Here is a 24902-nt window from a genome sequence, read left to right on the forward strand (position 1 = left end):
AAGAACGCTGGTAGCCAATCCCGTAATTAACTAACAAACGGTTTATTACCGAGGAAAAAGAAACAAGAGAGTTATTTACAGGTTAAAGCAGGCAACATATACACACAGGTGAGTTCAGGCTACGGTCTCAACAGGTGACAAAGAGGTAATAATCTGTCAGAACTGAATGCCTTTTCAGGGCTAACCCCGGCTAACCAGCATGGGGCTCTCAATGCTTATGTTTAGGAGTCCCTGCCCCTCAGAAACCAGGCAGCATAAGAGAGATTCAGTTACTCCTGAAACTCCTTATCCCCTCCTTTCCAAAGTCCAAAACTGATGGGATGAGTTCCTGGAGGGAGGTGGGAATGAAATCAACAGTGTGTGCTTTGATGCTACACAATACATCTTTTGCCTTCCATGGGCTATTCTTGTATGCAGGATGAGCACTTTCCCTTACTCAATTCTTCTTTGCCTGTTTGTTGAGTTACACAATTACAGAGGTTTACAATGCAAACACACAATATAACTTTATACCATAGACTATAGAGATTATAAGTGAGATCAATACACCCAGCATCCTACAAGCATTTTATAAAGTCTAAACACTAAATTCATTTTCATCAATTTAATATCTAATAGCGATTTTGATAATGCTAAAACACAAGTAAGCAAGACTGGTTTCCAGCCATGCATTTGTATGTGTTCAGTGAGGCCCAGGCCTTGGCATGAGCTTGCACCTTGTCTGCCAGTGTCATACCCATTATTAAATATTTGTTCCCCGTGTTGATACTTATACACTATGATCAAGTCACCCCTTAACCCTCTGTTTCTTAAACCAAATAGATTGGGCTCCTGGAGTTTATCACTATATGGCATATTTTCCAACCCTTTAATCATTCTCTTGGCTCTTCTCTGACCCCTCTCCAATTTATCAACATCTTTCTTGAGTTGTGGGCACCAGAGCTGGACACGGGATTGCAGCAGCAGTCACACAAGTGCCACACCCAGAGATAAAATAACCTCTCTGCTCCTACTCGAGATTCCTTTGTTTATGCATCCCAGGATCCCATTAGTCCTTTTGGCCAGTGTCACACTGGGAGCTCATGTTCAGCTGATATCCACCACAACTCCCAAATCCTTCCCAGAGTCACTACTGGGTGAAGGCCGGGGTGTTCAAAAGAGCCTAAGGGAGTTAGGTTCCCAGTGGGATTCCAGTTCTTAACTCTCTTGAGAGGCTACTTGGAAAACCCCAGCCCAAAATCTCAGTGCTGTTAGGGGGAGCAGAGTCAGGCCAACATTGTGTGCTTCTGACAATAGGAATCTCTTCCTAGTCATAAAACAAGCCTGGATCCCTATTAAATTCTGCTTCTAGCAGAAATCTGAGGAGTCCATCTAGTTCACACAGATTCTCCCATTTGCGTGCGCGCGCGCACACACACACACACACACACACACACACACACACACAAAGAGAAATGAGCACAGATAGAAACCCAGTGTCGCTGGCATTGCCTTCTGTCCCCAGGCTAGTCCTGCTTCTCCAGAGCTCGGTGCCCTGCAATGATCCTGCCTTCACCGCTAGGCACAGACATCGGGACGATCTCCTGCCCCCAAGGTGACTTGCAGCTTTAACGGTTTCTACAACTATTTTGTGAAGCTGCCTGACCATCGTTAGGTTGTGCTGCATTTCCTGCAGTGCCATCCTACCCTCCCTCTGGACCAGAGTGCAAAGCCTTCATTCCTCTGTAGCCCCATTGATGTCAGCGTGCATGTGACTGCTCTCCCAAGGGAGTGAGGGGCTTCTCACAGCACTGGCCTATAGTAGAGCTGGTAAATAAAATGGGGGTGGGGGGGACAGTAAACGTTGACAAAAACAAAATTTCATCTCAGTTTTCCAGAGCATCTTGCACTGAAGCAAAGGCCTGTGTCTCCAATGGCTGGCAGGGAGTGAAGTGCTCAGCTCCAGCCTCACAGGTAGGTGCCTTTCCTCTGGGAGACAGGTGGCAGGCAGGCACGTGGACGTTTCCTCCCCCGTCTTGGTGTCCGGGTGCTGGAACAGTTGGCAACAATCAGCAGGATCCCTGTCACACAGGTGCAGATGGTGCCGGCTGCAGCCATCCAGTATGAATAGCCCAGTTCATAGGTCACCCCTGGGATCCCAAGACTGACCTGAAAGGGAAGGTAGCCAGTGAGCTCAGTGGGACACCAGGTGCTGGCCGTAAGCACCAAAGTGAAGTTTTCAGAAGGGTCTGGTACGTTTACTGGGATAAATGCTCTTGCAGTTCTTGTAGGGCAGTTCTCTGGCTGTGCTACACAGGAGGTCAGACTGGAGGAGCGAAATGCTCCCTTCTGGCCTTGGAATCTCTGACATCTCCTGCCGACTCCGTGTGCACTCCTTCAAAGTCTCAGACCTCAGGCTGTCACCTGTCTCTGGGGGTGGACTCATGCAATTCTCCCACTCTGAGACCAGGCGCTGGGTTGCACGGGTAACCCTCTCTGGAGATGGTTGTTCCTGACATATTCCTCCAAGCCTCTGAGGAACTGGCCCCTGGACTACAGTAGCAATGGCTACAGAGGCTCAGGACTCCGTTTCCCAGAATGCCTAGAGTCCAGGGTGCTGCTACTCCCAGAACCAAACATAAGCCAGAACTCAGAGACCAAAAGTTTGGCTTTACTCTCAATTTTGGCTGTTGTTGCCGTGGAGTGGAGAGAGAAACAGCGCGGCCTGGGAGGTCCCCATTAAACTTCCCATTCCTATCCAAAGGGAAACTTTGAACTCTGTTGGTGATTCCTGGGTTGTTGAAAAGCATCAACCCAACAGAGACCAGCAACCCAGGAGCCTGAGAAGCAATTCCAGACCAGGGCACCGTGTCAGCCTAAGTTTCCGTTGGACTCCAGAGCAGGAAGCATCAGGAGGATACTAGCCTTTTAGGGGTGAAGATCTTGTAAGAAATCCTGCATCTATTTATTTTGCTGGTGAGTTTTAAGCTGGCTAATAATGACAGCATTGCATCACCCAGTAAAGAGAACTGACTCTCAATCCACTGTCTGCTGAGGCAGGTGCTGGGATGGAGCTGGGTAGTTTGGGCCTGTTGTAAATGTTGAGAGGTGGAAGGTTTAAAGTATTGTTACTATTGTATTATTCTAGTTACTCCTATTCTTTCCTTATCCTTTATCCTTTGTTCCCTGTACCTAAGTTCTCCCTGTTCTTGTATAGCTACTCTGGGGACTATGATAATTATTTTATTCCTTGTATATTGAAATACACTCCTTGTGTATTATTTGTTAGTAAACAATTCCCCAAGGGACAGCACCCCTTGTGTCCAAGGCACTGGGAGGGGCCCCCTTGGGTAGAGGCACCAGGTGCTAAGATACAGAACTTTGGACTCAGACCCCTGAGATGAGAAGCCACTCCAAGGCAGCAGGGAGAAAGCTTGAGCCACGCAATGACAGTGGTAAGTGGTGACCAAAACGGCCTTCTTCACGCAAAGTAGTGCTTATTTAGAACAAATGCCTTTAGCAGAACACATTGTGGTAAAACACTCCATACACATCTCCAGCTTACCAGGGGTCTGGCTATCTCCCACCCGGGGACCTTAACAGGACTAACTCCCAATAGACACTTCTGCAAAGCCTCTCTCTGGGGCAGCTTGTCTGTGTCTGAGCTCACGGACAACACCCGTGGCAGTTCCTGGAGAGTGCCAACTCCTCTTTGCATGGATCAAATCACTTTGTAACTGGTTATAGCCCTTTGCTCTGGTAACCTCCAGCTTTGGAAAACAAGCTGGCATCTTCCTCAGAGCCAGGATCCTGTTGCCTTTCAAGTGTGTGCTTGGGCATTCGTCTCTGGGAAGTCATTGTGCTGCCTTCCTTACAGACCCCACTGAATTTGAGCATTAAAGATGTGTGTGATGGAATACACCCCTGTATACACACCCTACACCCTGTTGTAATAACTTTTGTACATGGTCTGCCTCTTGAGGTACCATCTGAAAACTCATAATCTGCTGGTCAGTATTGTCCTGATAGCATATGTGTGGCAACATTGCATGTAAAGTTATAAGATTTCCCTGTATGATTAAGAGCGCATGTTCAAAACTCATGTAGCACCAAACTGGTGTATATTATTTCCATAAAGGAATAACAAACTTAATATTTCTGGTCTGTCTGGGAGAAGGCTGGACAGTGCAGGACATACATTTCTGGGGAGAAAGTCCAGGACTGGGAGTGTGTGGAGGTCGCCTTGCAGTATAACCCAGGCTGGTGAGAGCCAGGGTATGACCGGCAGTCTGCAGTTACACAAACACATCTGGGGAATGGCCTGCATGCTGATGGCTGGTTGTGAGCAGTCTAGGTTGGAAGCTACAACAGCAAGGCACAGCAAGGCACCCCAGGTTACAAGGCAGGTGTGACATAGCCCCTCACTGCTCTGGATTATACACCGATATGTCACAGCATGTACTAAACATTCACTACCAACAATGAAATTTAGAGCCATACAGTCATACAGGAAATTCTAATAATCAATACACAATAACTTCCTCTCACTCACTCAGTTTCTTGAGGTGCAGTGGCTGAAAGGTGCTTGACTACACTCCTACAGGGTATGGGTTTGCATCTCACTTGATCTCCCTCTGAAAGGCCCTTTCCAGTTCACCCAGCTGCAAACGGTGTACCTGACCCATCAGGTTGAGGCAGTCTGATGCTGGCTACCTCACTCTCTTGTGTACTGTTGACTATGAAACTGATGTACCTTTAACCACATCATCCTGACAAGCCATTGGCTTGGAGGAACTTTGACTGACCCACTCACATACAGTGTCCATAAAATGATCATGTCTCAGTACTCATAACATTCCATATCAGCTCCATGACTGTCACCTGGATAGTATAAAAATGCCCAGAACAAGACAGACTGGACTGATAAGTTTCATGTTTTTAACCAAAACTGGCAGGTATTTTACTGACTAGCTGGGCTAAAATGAAGCTTCAGAAACAAAGGAGCTGTTTTTAAATAAATATTCCCATCAGGAAAGAAGAAGAGAAGAACTCCATGTAAAGTACATGCTGGGCCAGAAAGATGACATCAGCTGTCATCTGGGTGTGAATCGCCATAGCACAGAAAAGCCACACTCCTGAGAGGGGAGAAGGGGGCCTTTTGGTGCTGCGGTAAGACAAATGGTAAGAGAACATGCCATTGTCTTCGGCCACACTCGGGAGGAAATCCATTGCACAATTGGCCAGATGGATTAGTGGGGATTCACTGAAGAATCTGTAATTAGTCATGCTCATAGACAGGACAATTGGCCTGTACCAGTGTGTCAGCTCTTATATTCAAATACTCCAAATCAGCAGCCATAAATCAAGACTAGCCATGGGTGATGAAATGGGAATTTGTGTAATATTTTTATGAATCCTATATGTGCCTCAGTTTCCCTTATATTTTGCATGGCTACCCGGGCAGGGAGGAGTACTACGTTTGCTCTTAGAGAAAGCTAAGGGACATAAACCTGTGTGTCACCTCCCTTTCTGAGTGGAATGAAGAGTCGTTAAGAACTAGTTGAAACCGACGCAGATAAACAAGGGGGCCAGAGAGACAATGTAAGCTCCAATGACTCATAGATTTCCCCATCTTTCAGCAAGGAAGCTGAGCAGAAATCCCAGCTCAACAAAGGACTGGAAAGTATGAGGTGGGGGAATAAAAGGTTGGCTTCCAAAAAGAGTCTGGGCTCGCAGACCAAAATAGTCCACTATGACCAGGTAATGCTGTCCTCTGAATTCACATAAACCTGCCGGTCGTCTCTTCCAAGGCCTGTCTGGTAGGGGTGTTGTTATTAAAGGTTCTTTGTGTTGCGTTGGTCTGTTAGTTCTGCAATGTTCACATGCAGCTATTAAGGAAGGAAGTCAGAGAGAGAGAGAGAGAGAGAGAGCTTGAAAATGGAGTTTGCTACAATTTGGCTGGTGCTCTTGCTGACCAGGATGATCTATGCTTTAATCTTCATTTCTCTATGCTAACCTAAGGACTTCCAATGCTGTGTTCCAGTTGACTAAGAAACCCAACTGTTTTGAAAACACTGCTTGAGTATCACTGTAAATACTTAGTGATGTGTGTAAATCCTTGAAGAGTGGACAAGTCTCTACCAGGGATCTATCTCCGTTGGACACTCTGAACAGAGCTCATGACGTGACGCAGGAGTGCTGAAGCCCCAGAAGTTCAGTCGCAGGAGGCAGTGGACAAAGGAAGAGTCAGACCTGTTGGGATCTGGCACGTCAAAGGGTTCCTCCAAGAGACAGTTCCAAGGCTGGGAGCGGAGCACCGATCCTGCGGATCCGTGACACCAGGCAAAACAGAGTATTTCCACACTGCAAAGCACCAAGAGCTGCAGGTGGGTCCAAGGTGCAGCTCCAGAGCCCACATGTCAATGTGCTGCCCAGACCCCGGACCGTCCTTGGTGGAACCACTAGAGCTGTCCATTCTCGTGCCAGGACACCTTCCTCTCCTTCAGAGTGGTCTGTGTGGTACAGATAAGGCCGTGTAACTGTGGTCACGCTCACAGTGGGGTTAACATTTCCTGGGCTTAAAATGCAGCCCACACACAATTCTGTTTGTCAGATATGCTACCTAGTGGGTTCCCCACAGACACCACAGTGAGGCACTGCAGGCAACATTCAATGCAATTCATTAATCCACACATCTGGCGTCATTAAATATACACTAGCCACTGTACACAATCGCCTTCTGCATTTCACTGGGCCAGATTTGCTGACTGTGGCCTCCATATTTTGGGGTGTGTATAATTACAGGTGGAGTTCTGAACCCTAATTTCTTGGTGCCCACAATTTACTACTCACCTCCCAAATAGACTGTCCACAAGAACTCATCTGAACCTGAGCAGCTGCTCTTATCAACTCTGCCCACTGTGAACTAGCCCCCTTATCTCCTGCTTGGAATTTTCAGCTCCAAACATCTACTGAGAAAGACCAGGCTTCAGATATCAAGGCCTATTGTTTTATATGGATGTGAGACTTGGGCACTTACTAAGAAGGGAGAAAGACAGCAGAAAACCTTTGAAAATGAAGTGTTGAGATGAGTTTTTGAGCCGGTAAAGGAGACTGATGTGTGGAGAAGATCTAATAGGGAACTGTGGGAGGTTTATGGAGAACCAAGTATAGTAAATGTAGTAAAATCCCAGTAACTTCAGTGGGCAGGGCGTGTGGTTAGGATGATAGAAGACAGACCAGCCATGTGTCTCTTGGAAGGACATCCTTATGGTGGCCGACTTCACGGCTGATCATGGAGGAAATGGAGGGATAATACTGAGCAAGACCTAAGAGCTCTTCATGTGAATTACCATCAATAGGAAAAATACACCTTTGACAGAAAGAGATGAGGTTAAATTCTGAGCACAGCCCAGGACCACTCTGGTTATAGAGCCAGGGAGCAGCAGTGGCGGCTAGAGTCTACTCTGCCACGCCATGGTGGAGGAATGCCTAGAAATGGCTATACTACGTGCCGTGCTCCCAGCTAATCATGATGTCCGGCACCGTGCAGACACGGGATTCCATACATTCTTCAAACATTATTTTTCTTTAGCTGTGAAAAAAATCCCCTTAAGTCCGGATGTCCTTGCCGTGCCAGTCACATGACTCAGAAATCACAACACTGAGCCAGCAGGACTTAATCACTTCTTCTAGCTCCTCTCCCTTCCTGGGGTTTGCCATTATCCTTTGAGGAAGGTGCTTTAGCTGAGGCCCAAAGAGCTCTCTTGGGTTTGGCTCTGGCAGTCTGAAAGATACAGTGAAGTTGTGTGAATTGCCATGATCATTGTTTATTTGTGTTGCAGTAGCACCCACAATGTGCTAGGCATTGTCAAAAGACACAAGGCCTGATCCAAAGCACATGGAAGTCAAGGGAAGCTGTTCCCATATTTCAATAATTACTGACCCATGGATAAATGACACTAGTAGTCATAGCGTTGCATAGTACATAGCTTGAAAGAGCTGCCGTGATCATAGATGCTGACTCCGTGGGTGCTCCAGAAAAAAATAAGTGGGTGCTTAGCACCCACTGGCAACCAGCTCCCTCCTCAGCACCTCCCACCCACCAGTGGCCCTGCCGATCAGCACCTCCCCCTCCCTACCAGTGCCTACCACCCGCTGCGATCAGCTGTTTCATGGCGTACAGGAGGCTCTGGGAGGGAGGGGGAGCAGTGGGGATGGGGCATGCTGGGGGGTAGGGGACAGAACATGGTGGAAAGAGGCGGGGTGGGGGTGGGGCTTGGGGGAAGGGATGGGGTGGGAGCGGGGCCTAGGGCAGAATGGGGATGGGAAGAGGTGGGGTGGGGGTGGGGCTTGGGGGAAGGGATGGGGTGGGAGCGGGGTCTAGGGCAGAATGGGGATGGGAAGAGGTGGGGTGGGGGTGGGGCTTGGGGGAAGGGATGGGGTGGAGAAGGGGTTGATTGCCCCCTGGGCCCGGAGGAAGCTGGCGCCTATGGCCATGATCCATGCTGTGAGAAATGGGGCAGCAATCATCCTGGGCTGGGCTAGTCAAAAGGGCCTAAGGGAGTTAGGCACCCATTCCTTTAAGGTTCCATTGAAATTCCTGGCCTTTTTCAGCGATTCATGGATTTTAAGGCCAGAAGGGCTTGTAATGAGCATCCAGCCTGACTTCCTGCTTAGCACAGGCCAGGAGCCCTCACCCAGTGACTCCTGCATCGAGCCCAACAACTTGTGACCAAGCTAGAGCATATCTTTTGGAGATAAATCCATTTTTAATTTAACACCTCCAAGTGACAGAGACTTGACTACCTCCCTTAGGGCTCTGTTCAATGATTGATTAGCCTCACTTTTCTTGCACCCTATTTCCAGTTTGAACTTTGTTGAGTTCAACTTCCAGCCATTAGATCTTGTTATGATTAATTATTTGGTCCTCAGAATAAACACTCTGCCAAACCCCGACCGACGCAGCAAGTGGCAAACAGCCGCAGTAGCTGAACCTTGTGTCCCTCTGGAATGCTCAGGCTCCGAAGAGGCTACAGCTCACCAGCCCCACCTTGCACCTTGCCTGAGGCTGCACCCCGGACGTGAAGCTTCCCAGGGGGGTTGCCCACGGCTCCATGTCTTTGTGCCCTGTTTTCCAGACTGACACAGTCGGGCACATTGACGCTGACATTTCACAACATAACATGCCTATATGGCCCTTATCACGGCAGTATCTGATGGTCTCATAATGCAGTTATCCTCACACCACTGCATGGTAAGGAAAGGGCATCCCCATTTCACAGATGGGGAACTTAGAGACAGGGCAGATTAAATGACTTGTTCAAGGTCACACTGGGAACCAGTGCCGGGAATTGAATCCATGTCTCCCGAGTCCGAGCCCAGTGCCCTAGTCACTAGACCATCCTTCCCACCCCTCTGAATGGGAATTGGCATCCAGAGGCGTTAGGCAGCTTGGACAGTCTCAGGTTGAGTCTTTTCTTGCCTCACCCTTTCCTTGTAACTGATGCCTCTGATCACAGCCCAGGGCCAATCCCAGCAAGCAGAGATGCTTCATGAAGTTACTGACATGTTGGTCTGCAGAGATATTTGAAAGGGAAGAGTAAGTTACTCACCTTGCAGTAACTGCGGTTCTTCGAGATGTGTGTCCCTGTGGGTGCTCCACTCCAGGTGATGGTGCGTCCCGGCGCCGTTGATTGGAGATCTTTGGTAACAGTGCCTGGTCGGCACGCTCAGCTGCTGTCTCGCGGCATCGTTAGGGTCTGCCTGAGCGCGCGTGTCCTGCACCCCCCTCAGTTTCTTCTCTAACGTAGAGTTGTCTGATTTGTACTCCAAAGTAGAGGGGAGGAGGGTGGGTAGTGGAGCACCCACAGGGACATGCATCTCAAAGAACTTCAGTTACTGCAAGGTGAGTAACTTTCTCTTCTTCTTCGAGTGCTGTCCATGTGGGTGCTCCACTCCAGGTGAATGTGAAGCAGTACCCACTATGGTTGGTGGGATTTTGGAGTTGCAGCAGTAATAACGGTAGACAGTACCGTATGGCCGACTACGACGTCTGCCATGGTATCCCGTGTGATAGCATAATGTTTGGCGAATGTGTGGTTAGATGTCCACGTGGCCGCCTTGCATATGTCTGTAACAGATACGTTGTGGAGGAAGGCAATGGATGTTGACATTGCTCTAGTAGAATGAGTTCTGACACTTTCTGATGGTTGAACATTCTGGGTTTGGTAGCAGGATCTGATGCAGTCCAAGATCCACTTGGAGAGTCTTTGCTTAGAGATAGCATCACCCTTTGATCTCTCGGTAGTAGAAACAAATAGCCTAGGGGATTTACAAAATGGTTTAGTTCTATCAAGATAGAATGCAAGAGCCGTCGGACATTGAGGGTATGTAATGCCGCTTCCTGTGGAGTCGTGTGAAGCTTGGGATAGAATACAGGTAAGTGTATTGGGTAGTTAAGGTGGAAGGTAGACACCACCTTGGGGAGGAATTTGCGGTAGGATCACATAGTAACCTTGTCTTTGGAGAAAATGGTGTAGTGAGGGTAGGCCATCAGGGCGCTTATTTCACCAACCCTTCTCGTTGACGTTATGGCAACCAAGAAAGGAGGTTTCATGAGACCGCGGAGAACTAGGTTAAGATTTCTGGAGGCTACTGGTGAATTAATCTCAGGGTAGTGATTTTGCAGGCCCATGAGGAAGTGTTTCATGGTGGGGTGGGCAAAAAGTTAATAGTAGTCCAGAGTGTCATGAGGTGTACTCTGATAGAACTGAGCAAAAGCCCGTCCTGTTTTAGTTTGAAAGGTAGTCTAAGATGTCAGGGAGGGTTGCAGTCTGGGGTGTCAGGCATCTATGGAAGCACCAGATGGAGAAGCGTTTCCACTTTTGCAGGTAAGTCTTATGAGTGGAGTCCCTTCTACTGTGTATGAGGATGTACTGGACCTGTTCCGAGCAGGCTAATTCGTGGGATTGAAACCATGAAGGAACCACACCGTCAGATGGAGTTTCCGGAGCAGTGGATGGAGAAGCCGACCGCAATTCTGAGAGAGCAGATCTGGCCTGTCAGGGAGAGTCCTTGGAGGACTGATGGACATGCATAGCAGGTAAGGATACCATGTCTGTCTGGGCCAACCTGGGACAATAAGTATGACCTGGGCCTTGTCCTCTGTGATCTGCTCCAGTGGGAGAAGAGCTGTCGGAGTATCGTGGGGTGCAATTCCCATTCGTGTTCCTCGGAGAAGTGTCTGCTGAGTGTGTTGGCGGAAGCGTTGTGACACCCAGGCAGGTATAAAGCGGTGATTTCTATGTGATGTTGTATGCACCAATTCCATAATTGGATGGTTTCTGTGCATAGGGAATGTGATCGTGCTCCCCTCACCTGTTGATGTAGAAGATACATGCTATATTGGCCGTCAGGACCCGAATGGATTTGTTCTTTATGATGGGAAGAAAGTGAAGGCAAGCGTACCTGATGGCTCTGAGCTCTAGAAGATTGATGTGCAGACGTGTCTCTGATAGGGACCAGCGGCCCTGGACCTTGTGTTTGCCTAGGTGCGCTCCCCACCCTATCAGGGAAGCGTCCGTGGTGAGCATGAGTACTGGGGGGTGTGGATGGAAGGGAACACCCGTGCATAGGTTCTCTGGTTTTGTCCACCAATGTAGGGAGGCCAATACGTTCAGTGGCGGAGTCGGTGTTATGGAGAAACTGTGTCTGCTGGGTTTGTAGTTGGAGTTGAGCCAGCCCTGAGGGTATCTTATGTGCAGCCTGGTGTATTTGACCACGAAGGTGTTGGCTGCCATGTGACCAAGAAGTGTAGGCAGGTCCATGCCTGTATTCTGGGGCAAACAGAGATCGTGTGTCTGAGATGCGTAACAGTGAGGAATCTGGTGTGTGGAAGCAAGGCTGTGGTTCAAATTGAGTCCAGATGAGCTCCAAAGAACTCTATCTGCTGTGTAGGTATCAGGGTGGATTTTTGGAAATTTATTTGCAAGCCTAGATTGTGGAAGAGGGAAATGGTAAAGTTTGTTGCTTTTAACATCTCGTCGTAGGAGCTGGCTTTGATAAGGCAGTTGTCTTAGTAGGGGAAAAGTATAATCCCGTGTTTGCGGAGGTGGACTACCCTTGGAGAATACTCTCGGTGCTGTGGAGAGACCGAATGGAAGTAGTCTGTATTGAAAGTGGTCTTGTCCGAGTGCAAATCGCAGGAAGTGTCTGTGTGCTGGATGAATGGATATATGGAAATAGGCATCTTGTAGGTCGAGGGCTGTGAACCAGTCCCCTGATTCCAGCACGGGTATTATTGTGCCCAATGTGACCACCTTGAATTTTTGTACAGGTACAAATTTGTTCAGTTGGCATAGGTCTAGTATAGGTCTCCATCCCCCATCTTTCTTTGGGTCAGAAAATAGTGGAAGTAGAACCCTTTTCCCCGATGTTGCGTTGGTACATGTTCTACTGCACCTACATGGAGAAGATGAGCCACCTCTACATGAAGGAGGTGCTCGTGAGAGGGGTCCCTGAAGAGAGAGGGGGAAGGGTGGGCGGGGAAGATAGGAAAGGGATGGAGTAAACTGACTGAACTATTTCCAGAACCCAGCGGTCCTGCGTGATCTGTTGCCAGACATGGTGGAAAGCCTGAAGGCGGTGGCCAAATGGGCAAATAGGTGGCAGAGTCAAGGGGTGGTTGCGCAGACCCCGAGCAATATTTCAAAATTGCTGTTTGTTTCCCAATGGGTGGGAAGTAGTTGGTTGCATATGGTTTTGCCTGTGCCTAGGAGGTCTGTTGTGGTTTCTCCCCGTATCATATGGTCTGGCCTGAGGTCAGTGATATTGTTCTGCGTGGGGCCTCTGATAAGGTTGATACTATTGTCTCCTGGGGAGGGATGGGTATATGCCCAGTGTGCGCAAAGTCACCCTTGAGTCTTTCATAGTGTGAAGGACTTCGGGGAGGAGGGATATCTCAGTGGTTTGAGTATTGGTCTACTAAACCCAGTGTTGTGAGTTCAATCCTTGAGGGGGCCAGTTGGGTATTGGTCCTACTTTGAGCAGGGGGTTGGACTAGATGACCTCCTGAGGTACCTTCCAACCCTGATATTCTATAACTTCATTGGTTTTTTTAGAAGAGTTTATCTTTATCAAAGGGAAGATCCTCCACTTTGGTCTGCAGATCTTTGGGGATACCGGATGCGAACAGCCAGGAAGACTGGCGCATCACCACTGCAGTGGCAGTGGTGCGGGCTGCTGTGTCTGCCATCCATTCTAGACACAAAATGTCCTTTGACAAGGACTGACTTAAAGTCCGCTCTCCTGTCCTCCGGGATATGGGAGGCAAAATCAAAGAGCTTGTTGTAGTTTTCAGTCTCAGCTTGCGAGGAGAGCGGAATAATTTGCAATCCTAAATTGTAGATTGGAAGAGGTATAAACCTTGCAGCCCAGGAGATCAAGACGTTTGAGGTCTTTGCCTTGCAAAGTGGGCCGGTATTGTGGCTGCTTTGTTCTGTGCATCGCTGTGTCCACCCCAAGAGAATTGGGTTGTGGGTGGGAAAATAAAAAATCGACGTCCTTCGCGGGCACGTAGTATTTACGTTCAGCTTTCTTGCATGTTGGTGGGATGGAGGCAGGGGTCAGCCAGAGAGTATCGGCTGGTTCTAGGAGGGCCTCGTTTATGGGTAGTGCAATCTTTGAGAGTGCAGAGGGTTGGAGGATTTTGAGGAGTCTATGTTGTGTCTCCTGGACTTCCTCCAAAGGGATGTTCTGGCTGAGTGACACTCTCTTGAAAAGTTCCTGGAATTGCTTAAAGTTGTCCATGTTCTGTGGAGGTGGAGGCATGAGGGAATCCTCTGTGGCTGATGGCGAGACAGGAGCCGGTAAATCTGGGAAGGGTTCATAGCCCACCTCTTCAAGAGGGGGTTCAGGAGCTCTAGATGTTGATGGAGCTGGGGATATAGGCGCAGGACGAGCTTGCGGTCTGGTAGAAGGGGCGCAAGGAGGAGTGGTGGCAGGAGCTGACCATGGGTACCACTGAGGCCAGGGTACCAGGTAGGAAAAGTGGGTTCCCACACACGGGGGGACAAATTAGGGAAACTGAGGCTGGTTCTTATGATGCCCCATGTCTTGGGACATGTATGGCTCTAGGGGAGGGGGAGACTCAGGTGGGGAGAATCTGCCTGCTGCTGTATGTCGTTCTCACTGTCAGTGAAAGTAGGCAGGTCAGGTGGCGAGAGCTGCTGTTCAAACAATGAGGGCTCCATGTCGAGGAGCAGAGAGTCAGGCTCAGGGGCCACAGAGATATCCTGCTAGTGCAGAAATTCTTGCTGCTCCCTAGGCTGGTGTGCTGCGGAGCGTGGAGTGTGAGCAGCAGCCCGGAGTGATTTTTGTTTGGCTTTAGTAGGAGCCGTTTGTGAGAGCCCCGCAGGGGGTCTGAATCTGCTCCGGGGGTGGCGGGCAGGCTCAGGGATCATAAAAAGAAGTGATTTTGGAGTGACCGCTAGACTGTCTCTTGAGATCTCTAATGTAAACATCAGCTGGGAGAAGAGTCAAACCAAGGACAACTTGCAATTTAACCTCTTCTCCCAGCAATGAGTCCAGACAGCCCACCTGATTGTCGGTGGGCAGGTGGGACTTCCTGGGGAAAAAGGGTTTGACTTAAGGAGCCTGCTAGAAGAAGCAGAAAATTTAGAGCAACATCTTTTTTCCTGAACATGTTACTAAGAGCACATCTCACTGCTTCCCAACTATCCCAACTCTACATATAAAATGGTAGGGACTGAATGAGCTGTTACCACTCCAGAAAGGGATCTTGGAGTCATCGTGGATAGTTCTCTGAAAACATCCACTCAATGTGCAGTGGCAGTCAACAAAGCAAACAGACTGTTGGGAATCATTAAGAAAGGGAGAGATAATAAGACAGAAAATATCACATTACCTCTATATAAATCCATGGTACACCCACATCTTGAATACTGCGTGAAGATGTGGTCACCCCATCTCAAAAAAGATATATTGGAATTGGAAAAGATTCAGAAAAGGGTAAGAAAAATGATTAGTGGTATTGAACGGCTTCTGTATGAGGAGAGATTAATAAGACTGGGACTTTTCAGCTTGGAAAAGAGACGACTAAGGTGGGATATGATAGAGGTCTATAAAATCATAACTGGTGTGGAGAAAGTAAATAAGGAAGTGTCATTTACTCCTTCTCATAAAAACAAGAACTAGGGGTCACCAAATGAAATTAATAGGCAGCAGATTTAAAACAAACAAAAGGATGTATTTTTTCACACAATCCACAGTCAACCTGTAGAACTTCTTGCCAGACGATGTTGTGAAGGCCAAGACTATAACAGGGTTCAAAAAAGAACTAGATGAGTTCATGGAAGATAGGTCCATCAGTGGCTATTAGCCAGGATGGGCTGGGATGGTGTTCCTAGCCTGTTTGCCAGAAGCTGGTAATGGTGACAGGGGATGGATCATTGATGATTACCTGTTCTGTTCATTCCCTCTGGAGCACCTGGCATTGGCCACTGTCAGAAGACAGGATGCTGGGCTAGATGGACCTTTGGTCTGACCCAGTATGGCCATTCTTAGGTTCTTATGCTTATTCCAAGCTCAAAACTCACCTCTAGCCTATACTTCTGAACAGTGTCCACTGCATACCAGAGAACTGCGATTGCTCCTGACAGCCCTGCAAAAGAAAGCAGGCATTACCCCCTGGGAAAAAGGTGGCACCCCAATAGATGCTAGGCTGATGCTTTGCATTTCTGTACAGAAATAAATGCACTTTAACATGGGATATTTCCCCAAAATGTAGGGGAAAACTAGCACTGAACCTGTAAGAGGGTGTGCTTGCTCTTTAAGGCAGGCTGTGGGCCCAGTACTGTCCTGGTACTGGTTTCAGCCCACAATACGTGGAATTCTGGATATTGTTGTTCCCAGGTGTGATGAAGTGGGAACGTTCTTAATGTTTTCTCTGAATACTGTGTGGGTGCCTCAGTTTCCCCCTATGCAGTTCTTAAGTATCTAGGTGGTGGGATAAGGGTATGTGATTTTTGCAGAGCCCTAGAGGGCCAGTGTGATGGTGTCTGCACAGAGAATGGCCGACGCTCTGTCTCCTGGCAACTGATGGCCTGGGCCCCTCCTCTGCAAAGGTGCAAACTGAAGGTGTGGGAGAACAAAGATCAGGTGACCTCCTGGCCCGGGAAAGAGACAAAGGCCAGAGGAGGAGCTGGAGAGTTTCAGTTTGGAGCTGGCTGGGAAAAGAGAGGGTGGCCCAGACCCGGAGTCTGGCCTCTCTGGCCCCAAGACGAACCTGACTTAGGGGTCCTGTTTCTGTACCTACAAGCTCTGTTTCAGACTGTGTTCCTATCGTGTAATAAACCTTCTGTTTTACTGGCTGGCGGAGAGTCACGTCTGACTGCGGAATTGCGGTGCAGGGCCCTCTGGCTTCCCTAGGAGCCCCGCCTGTGCGGACTTGCTGTGGGAAGTGCACGGTGTGGAAGAGGATGTTGAATGCTCCAAGGTCAGACCCAGGAAGGTGGAAGCTGTGTGAGCTTCTTGCCCTGGAGACAGTCTGCTCACAGAGAGGAGGCTTCCCCAGAGCCCTGACTGGCTTCGTATGGAGCAGTTCCAGAGCATTGCCCGGGGACTCCGTGACACCAGGGCTGATGGGTGTTAAAAACGGTCACAGGTAGGAAGGCTGGGAAGGAGTGTTAGGGGATGGAAGCAGCAGGGAGAGACCGGGGAAAGGAGCAAGAGCTGTTGTGGGTCAATCTACAGAGAGAGAGAAAGACTAGGAAAGGGGGAGGAGAGCTGGATCTCTCCAGTCTAGAGCCCAGGAAAGCCTAGGAAAAACCTTTTTAAAAAGCCAGTGACAAGGCCTGGGAAGAGGCCTAAAAAGACATCAGAGACCTGGATAATGTACCCGTGGAGGGGGCATTGTTTTGCCTAAACAGCCAAGTTCCAAGTGTAATGTAGTCACTATGACACCAAAGGGTTAATAATATATAATTCAATCCTATGACCAGTGCTTAATTTGTAATGAAAGAGGTGCCAGGGCTCAAGCAATTTTTTTTACTTTCATAACTAACCCGGCCAGCCCAGAGGTGCCAGGGCTCTGAACCGCCGGGCCCGGAAGTGCCGGGGCTCTGAACCGCCAGGCCCAGAGGTGCCGGGGCTCTGAACCGCCAGGCCCAGAGGTGCCGGGGCTCTGAACCGCCAGGCCCAGAGGTGCCGGGGCTCTGAACCGCCAGGCCCAAAGGTGCCGGGCTCTGACCTGCCAAGCCCGGAAGTGCCGGGGCTCTGAACTGCCGGGCCCAGAGGTGCCGGGGCTCTGAACTGCCGGGGCTCTGAACTGCCGGGCCCAGGGGTGCCGGGGCTCTGAACTGCCGGGCCCAGGGGTGCCGGGGCTCTGAACTGCCGGGCCCAGGGGTGCCAAGGCTCAGCCCCGGAAGCCTTGGCACAAATTAAACACTAATCCTCCAGTTATAGAAATTAGTGGTGCTGAGGAATCAAAAGCAGAACCTCAGTGGCACTGTAGTAGGGTTACCATATATCGACATTGCCTTTTTTTGATCCCCCATCCTCTGTCCAGGAGGCATTTTCAGATAAGAGGCAACGTCCGGGATTTTTGTGGAGCAGATGTTGCAGCTCAGAAAGAGCCATCTCCACGCCCAGATTGGTCCCTCACCTGCAGCCGCCAGATCCCACCCCCCCCCGGCCCAGCTCGCCAAGTAAGTGGACCTCCCAAGCGCCTCTCAGCTGGGCCACCTGTCCTGCCACAGGGCTCAGCCAAGGATGTGGGGGGGGGGTGCCAGGGCCCGGCCCCGACTCCCCACCCTGGGGAGGGGGAGAGACCCTCAGGGAGATGCTGACTGATGGGCTGGCACTGCGTCCCGGGCCTGCACCAGCCGCCCTGCCACCGTGACAGGGAGCAACACTGCCCGCCACCTCAAGAGTGAGGCTTCACGCTCCCCCTCCAGCACCCCCAAAAACCCCCTCCCAGTACACACACACCCCTCTAGCACCCCCAAATACCCCTCTCAGTACACACAGCCTTCCCACACACCCCAAATACCCCTTCCCGCATCCTCCAAATACCCCTCAGTGTGCAACCCTACTCCAGCACCCCCAACATCCCTCCCAGTATACACACCCCTCCCACACTCCCAAATACCTTCTCCCACACACCCCAAATACCCCCTAAATACTCCTCCCAGGACACACACACCCCTCCCGCACCCCCCAATACTCACTCCCCAAATGCCCCCTCACAGTACACGCACACACCCTCCATCATCCCCCAAATACCTCCTGCAGCACCCCTCAACTGTACTGTATGGTAACCCTAATTATAGCCACTGGCTGATCTGATTTTTTGCAGATTCAGCGGATAAAGTAGCAGTGTAACCCTGACCATGGCCCCCAGTCCACCGAGCTCTTAGCTACTCACAGAATCCATCCCTAAGCTTGGCAGATCCAGAGATCTGGTGCAGAACCACCATGGTAAGTAACCCCCTGCCAACCGGGCCTCGGGCAGAGGAGATGTGGCTGAGAGAAAAGAGCAAATGGCCAGGGTACCCCTGCAACTAGCCAGTCCTGGTTACTTAAATGCTCACGAGAGCTGCTGGCAGCTGTTGCAAGACAAACTTGCGCCAGGCACTGGGATGTACCTCGTTTACAGCCACTTTTGCCCGAACCCTGGACTTGTCCTGAGCGCTGCTCAGCTGGTGCAGAAATTCTAGTGCTAGATATTTATTTACAGCACCACTGAAATGCAGCCACGTCTGTGGAGAGAGCAGTAGCCAGTCAGCACAGCCAGCAGTGTGTCCTTGCAATGAAGAAGAGAACTTGGAAAAACAGACTTCCCATTACTGTATCCATGGCAACAGAAAAGCCTCTAAAGCACCCAGCGGCTAAAAGGCACCAGTGGGTTGACTTAGCAGAGCATCAGAGGTGGATTTTGCAACTTTGGGGACTACACAAATGCAGTAGCTGGAGAGAGTTCCCAGCTAGATAATAGGGCTTGTCTACACCTGAAAGTTAATCTGGAATAAGTTAGGGTGTGAATTGAAAGCTGGTTATTCCTGATTAACTCCAAACTGCACTTCTTTTCCAAAAGGGCTGCTTCATAGGGTGGAGTGCACCAAGGCACCAGGGCTTCTGGCAGTTGGCAACTCATGCCTGGTACACCCCCTCACAGGTGCCTTATTCCAAATTAGCTTAATCCATGTTCTGGAATAAGAGCATCCACACTTGGAGTTCATCAGGAATAGCTATTCCCAAATAACTCCCAGTGTAGACAAGCGCTAAGCACCTGTCACACACAAACCGGTCACAGCTACACTGTGGCACTGGGTTTTCATACAGCAGTGTTGCCTCTAGGGAGTGAGAAGAAATGTGAAGCAGAGCAAATAAGCACCACCCGAGAACCAAACACATTCAAGAGAGCACACTGCCATCGAGTGCCTGAATGGGGCCTCTTGAGACCCTGCGTTCAGACACGGAGCCAAGAGATACAGGGCCAAAGTCAGAGATGATGAAAAATGGTGATGCGAGTTCTGCGCCAGTAAGTGGGGGTCAGGGCCGCCCGGGGGGGGGGGGAAGTGGGGCAATTTGTCCCAGGCCCTGCGAGCCCTGGCCCGGCGGCGGTCCAGGTCTTCGGCGGCATTTCGGCGGCAGGGGGTCCTTCAGTGCTGCCAAAGACGCGGAGCGACTGAAGGGCCCCCCGCCGCCGAAGACCCGGACCGCTGCCAGGTGAGTACAAGCGCCACAGCTCCCCCGCTTTGCCCCAGGCCCCCTGAATCCTCTGGGCGGTCCTGGTGGGGGCAAACTGGTGTAACTAACATGGCCTGATGATGGTGGGGTGACAGCAGGAGAGCAACCAATAGGAGGGTGTCAGAGGTGGAAGATCAAATAGGAGGGACCTTCTGACAAGTGTCAGTTGGCTGTTCTCCTGCTATCACTCCATCTTCATGGCATGCTAGCTACACCATTGACACCCACCAAGTGACATGGACTTACACTATCACTTACACTGCTGCTCAATTTGGCCCACAGCTGGGTAAAATCCTGGCTCATTTGACGTCAATGGGAGTTTTGCCATGATTGCATTAGGCTGGGATTTCACCCATTGTCACGAGGCCGTAGGGCGCTACAGAGCCCTGCCTACAGGCAGTGGGTGGGGTTTTCAGGAGCCTGCCGCGCTGGCTGAATGCCGCTCTGGCTGGAGGCAGGGTCAAAACTCCCATTGACATCCATTGGGGCAGAGTGAAACCAGTGCCTGGTGCTTTTCAAATCCCACCCCAGGACTCTGAGTCAACATTCAGGACTGAACCTCACCCAGTGCCCTGACGCAGCCCTAGAGTTACCAAACTGAAGCCCCTTTGATGGGTGTATAGATGCAGATCCAGGAGTATTTATACTGTGCTTGCATTAAATAAAAGCATTGGTTTTACCTCCCAGAAGGAAAAGGGTCCCAGCAGCAAGGGAGAATTTGTATTTCTGATGGACCTGGTCACTGATCAGCTTGGTGCAGTTCATTCCTGCGATTAAACAGGGCACCGCACCAAGGCACAGAATGCCAGTCACAATCACCAAAGCACGAGTAATCACCAGGGCAGCTGGAAAGACAAGAGAGACAGTGTACAGACCCTACAAACTACTGTTATGTCTGCTAGGCAAATGCCAACATTAGGTGTATGGTCCCCATTTTAACGCCTATACAGCAAAAACACATGTAAATGCTGGGGATCCAAGCTATGCACTGCCGCAGAGCAGGACCCAATGTAGCCAAGGTTGCATAACGTTTCCATTCTAATCCTCTGTGTTCAGACACTCAGAGCTTTATGGATAGTTCACTTTTAAGGCTGAAATTTTCCAGCCGTCATCCCCACCTGCAGCTGAATTTAAAAAAGAAACAGAACTGGGCGCCATAGGGATTCAGCCCTGTTGGAATGAGAGCAGTGTGAAAAAGTAGAAAAAAGGGATTGTCAAAAATTGTTGTGGCTTTTTTTGCTTGTTTGTTTATTTAACAACCCTCCAGTTGGAAACGCTGAGAGCTGAAGGGTGAAAGCTGGCACGGGAATAGCTGTCCCTGATGAGCTGGTCTTGGAGAAAATGGGGTTTGGTTTGTTGGAGCCATCCCATGCGTGACAATCAAGACTTTGCGCATGTGCGATGGATGGTCTCTTGGCTGACATACCACGAATTGAAGCTCCGGAGCCGAAAGCATGAGCAGCTACAGCTTGAGCTAAAGTTGCCTATCTGGGGCTGTAACCAACTCACATCTTCTGACGGTAAGGCCGAGGAGGGGACATGTCAGACACACTCATCCGTGGGTTACGTAGGCACAGCAGGTTTCATAGCTGTGCACCCACGTACTGTGCATTTGTGCATAGCAAAGTTAGCTGCAAGCTAAGGTTGACACTTTCAAATCTGTGTGCCTAGCTAGGGAGCTTGGCAGAGTCATTTATCATGTTTGCTGAGAACCTAAACAAACTTGGCCATCTATGGCGACTGTTGTCATTTCCTGTATAATCCTTTTTTTTTTTTTTTTTTTTTTACCGTTACTAGACTCCTGGACTCAGCAAGACCTGGTGGCAATGCGTTCCACAGGCTAGTTATGCATTAGGTAAAAAAGGATGTGCATTTATCAATTTTAAATACGTTGTCTTTCAATTTCATTGAATGTCCCTTTGTTCTTGTATTGTGAGAGTGAATAGCAGTACCTGATCTACCTACTCTAGACCATTCTTTATTTTGTATACTTCTACTATGTCCCCTATTATTTGCCTTTCTAAAATCAATAGTTCCAATCTTTTCAATCTCTCCATACATGCGAGCCTACCATGGGAACACTCGGCAGTGTAGACAGACCCTGTGCCAGAGCAGTGGTTCTCAAACTTTTGTAGTGGTGACCCCTTTCACACAGCAAGCCTCAGTGCAACCCCCCTTATAAATTAAAAACACTTTTTTTATATTTAACATTATTATAAATGCTGGAGGTGAAGCGGGGTTTGGGGTGGAAGCTGACAGCTCACGACTCCCCAGGTAATAACCTTGCAGCCCCTTGAGGGGTCCCAACCCCCAGTTTGAGGACCCCGGTGTTAGATCCAGTGCTGATTTTGTTACTCAGGCAGCACCAATGAACCCTCCAAACCTTAAGAAACGGAGGCTGGGAAGGTTTTGCAGAGATTGGTTACACTAGGCTCAAGTCAAGTCGCTTGGGCATCCAATGAAAAAATCCCAAAACCAAGGCTAACATTCAATGAGGATAGGGAACGATTTGGTTCACGGGCTGGGTTAGCTGAGAGCTAGACCAAGAAGCTGGTTTGCAGCTCAGCAGGAGAGCTCAGGCTCTCAGCCTCAAGAAAGGAATTCACTGTATTATTATTATGTAAATTGCTGTAGTTCCTAGGGAGATCAGGGCTCTTAGGGCTAGGTGCTGTCCATATGTATAATGAAGAGACAGTCCCCTCCCCAAAAAGCTTACAGGCCAAGCTTACCATGAGGTTCTGGATGTGGTTAGCAGTATCTCAGAGAGCCCAAAATCATGAGTTAGAGAATTCCTGCTGGGCTTGCACAGATCCCAAGCCTGGCAATCCCGTGGGGATGGGGCCCTTAGAGAAAAGCACTCACATGCTGGACTGGATACATCTTATGTTCTAAATTAAAATGCTGGACAAAATCAGCTGGCTTCCCCTGCTGCCCTGATTCATGCAGTAACACAGCACCAAAGCGAACCCTTTACTCACCAGAGTGCTCGCTGAGGTAGGAGATGGGGATGTCGCAGGTCCAGAGGTTGGCCATGTTATCAAACACACACTCACTCCACAGCCCCCGGCACCTGGAGCTCAGCCCCACTGAAGAGTGGGGGTCTTTGGCATCTTGCTGCAGAAGAAAAGAAAATAGTTTGTCCAAGGGTTGGGCAGCATTGCTGTCCTTCCCATTCATGCCAGTGAGAGGGAAAGGGTCTAACTGCCTTCTTGCCCCTGGCAAGTTGATGCTGGTAAATATCTCTGGGGAGAAGGGCTGTGATGGAAGAGCAGCGAATGAATTCTGTGGAAAGAAACCGATTCTCAGCATTTATTCATTCTAGACCTGGCACCACAAGTGAAATGAAAGACACACACACAGTCCCTGCCCTGAAGAGCTCAGCAGCTTTGTTATGCTTAGTTTACTCACATTGTCAGTTCTCTTTGTTCTGTGTTTGTACAGCAGTTAGCATAGTGAGGGCCTGGTCAGTGATTGGTGCTCCGAGGTGCTACTGCAAGACAAATATTAGAAGAGCTAATAGCCTGCTCGTTAAGGCCTCACCTAGACCTGGGTTCAGATCCTGCCCCAGACTAGGCCAAAAGTTAAAGCAGAAGACCTGCACCAATTTCTCTGGTGTCAGTCTGAATGGTGATCAAATTCCCATGTGAATCTAGCCTCCAGTCTAAATGTCTTGGTGTTGTGAAGGCCAAGACTATAACAGGGTTCAAAAAAGAACTAGATAAGTTCATGGAGGATAGGTCCATCAATGGCTATTAGCCAGGATGGGCTGGGATGGTGTCATTAGCCTCTGTTTGCTAGATGCTGGGAATGGGTGGCAGGGGATGGATCACTTGATGATTGCCTGTTCTGTTCATTCCCTTTGGGGCACCTGGCACTGGCCACTGTCAGAAGACAGGATACAGAGCTAGATGGACTTTTCATCTGACCTGGTATGGCTGTTCTTATGTAAATAATCATAATACCAAGGCAGGTTTCAGAGGGGTTGTCGTGTTAGTCTGCATCAGCAAAAACAACGAGGAGTCCTTGTGGCACCTTAGAGACTAACAAGGTAATGTAAGCCCACGAAAGCTTATGCCCAAATAAATTTGTTAGTCTCTAAGGTGCCACAAGGACTCCTCATAACACCAAGGCAGGATATTATGACATCAAGCCGGGGGAGGGAAGGGAGAATCAGAGCCTGCTGTAATACCAGTGCTGAAAACAGAGATTGTGGGATTCATGCACAGGCAGGGTCTGAATGAACTCTCCCCTGCCATCTAGTGATGAACTGGGGGAAAAGACCTCAGGAGCAGATGGTATTTGCAGAGACACACTTACTTTGTCTAGGTCATCAGAAGACAGATCTGCTTTGCCAAAGGGATGAATTTTGGCTGTTTTGGGTTAAAATTCATTTTACTCTTGGATGCAAGGGTAATAAAATGTTGTTACTGTATGACTAAAGGGCACAGAGCTGTACTTATGCCCTAATGGAGTGGGGATCACCCTAATGTGATACTCACTTGCTAAGCAGGAAATAGTGATGCCAAATTCAAGTAGAAGTCAGAGCAGGTGGTGGGGTAAGCTGTTGCTATGTAGGTGGATGGATGGACTTGGTTAAAGAGTTGTAGGCACTGTTTGAATTTACTCCGCCAGTGTTCAAAGACAGTGGATCAGATTTAGTGGAGAGTGTATCTGCTCAGTGACTGCTAAAGCTGAAATCATTTAGGAGCTGGTCTAGGGGGCTGAGTTGTAGACCTAGTGTGGGAACAGCACTGGGGTGAAAGATAATACAGAGGATGCAGCACCAGTGGGGTTCCCCACTGCCCCGTATAATCACTAAGAATTGGGCTTTAAGGGTAGGGATGTGGTATCACAACTAGAGGCAGAGGGGGCAGGCAGTAGAGGCATTGCTTGACAGCCCCCCTCCCCCCCCCCCCAGGGGTGGATGTGAACCCATGGAACATTCATCAGTTGGTCTTTCACACCCCAAGGTGGGAAACTGAGGCAAAGGACACCGCTCAAAACACTGGGGTGGTGTTTACTTAGAGTTTGCATACTTTAGAATCATTATTGTGGTGTTTTCCCAGATAAATGCTGAGTTCCGTCTCCCTTTAATAATAGTTTTCTTGTGTTATCCACAGACTCAGTGCTGGTGAGTGGGGAAGTATTGCTCT

The 24902-nt window shown here is 49.4% G+C and overlaps 1 protein-coding gene across 1 annotated transcript; it reads right to left on the minus strand.

The window, feature by feature from the left end:
* Positions 1–1420: 1420 nt before the first annotated feature.
* LOC117867968 (claudin-16-like) lies at positions 1421–22956 on the minus strand. Its single transcript, XM_034753486.1, has 4 exons — positions 22728–22956; positions 20430–20594; positions 15597–15661; positions 1421–2148 (listed from the first exon to the last, which is right to left on the minus strand). The coding sequence occupies exons 1-4, from the start codon at positions 22924–22926 to the stop codon at positions 1948–1950; spliced, it is 630 nt and encodes a 209-aa protein (XP_034609377.1). The 5' UTR covers positions 22927–22956; the 3' UTR covers positions 1421–1947.
* Positions 22957–24902: the final 1946 nt, after the last annotated feature.

The sequence above is a fragment of the Trachemys scripta genome, chromosome 19 (assembly GCF_013100865.1).
Source record: "Trachemys scripta elegans isolate TJP31775 chromosome 19, CAS_Tse_1.0, whole genome shotgun sequence".
Taxonomy (NCBI): domain Eukaryota; kingdom Metazoa; phylum Chordata; order Testudines; family Emydidae; genus Trachemys; species Trachemys scripta.

What these genes read in the sequence shown, in the direction of transcription:
- LOC117867968 (XM_034753486.1), bottom strand. Translation starts at nt 22,926, where the DNA reads ATGAATGGGAAGGACAGCAATGCTGCCCAACCCTTGGACAAACTATTT. An exon ending in CTACCTCAGCGAGCACTCTG is followed by an intron (nt 20,595 to 22,727) that starts GTGAGTAAAGGG and finishes TTGTCTTTCCAG; the next exon opens with CTGCCCTGGTGATTACTCGT. An exon ending in TTCAGAAGTATAGGCTAGAG is followed by an intron (nt 2,149 to 15,596) that starts GTGAGTTTTGAG and finishes CTTCCCTTTCAG; the next exon opens with GTCAGTCTTGGGATCCCAGG.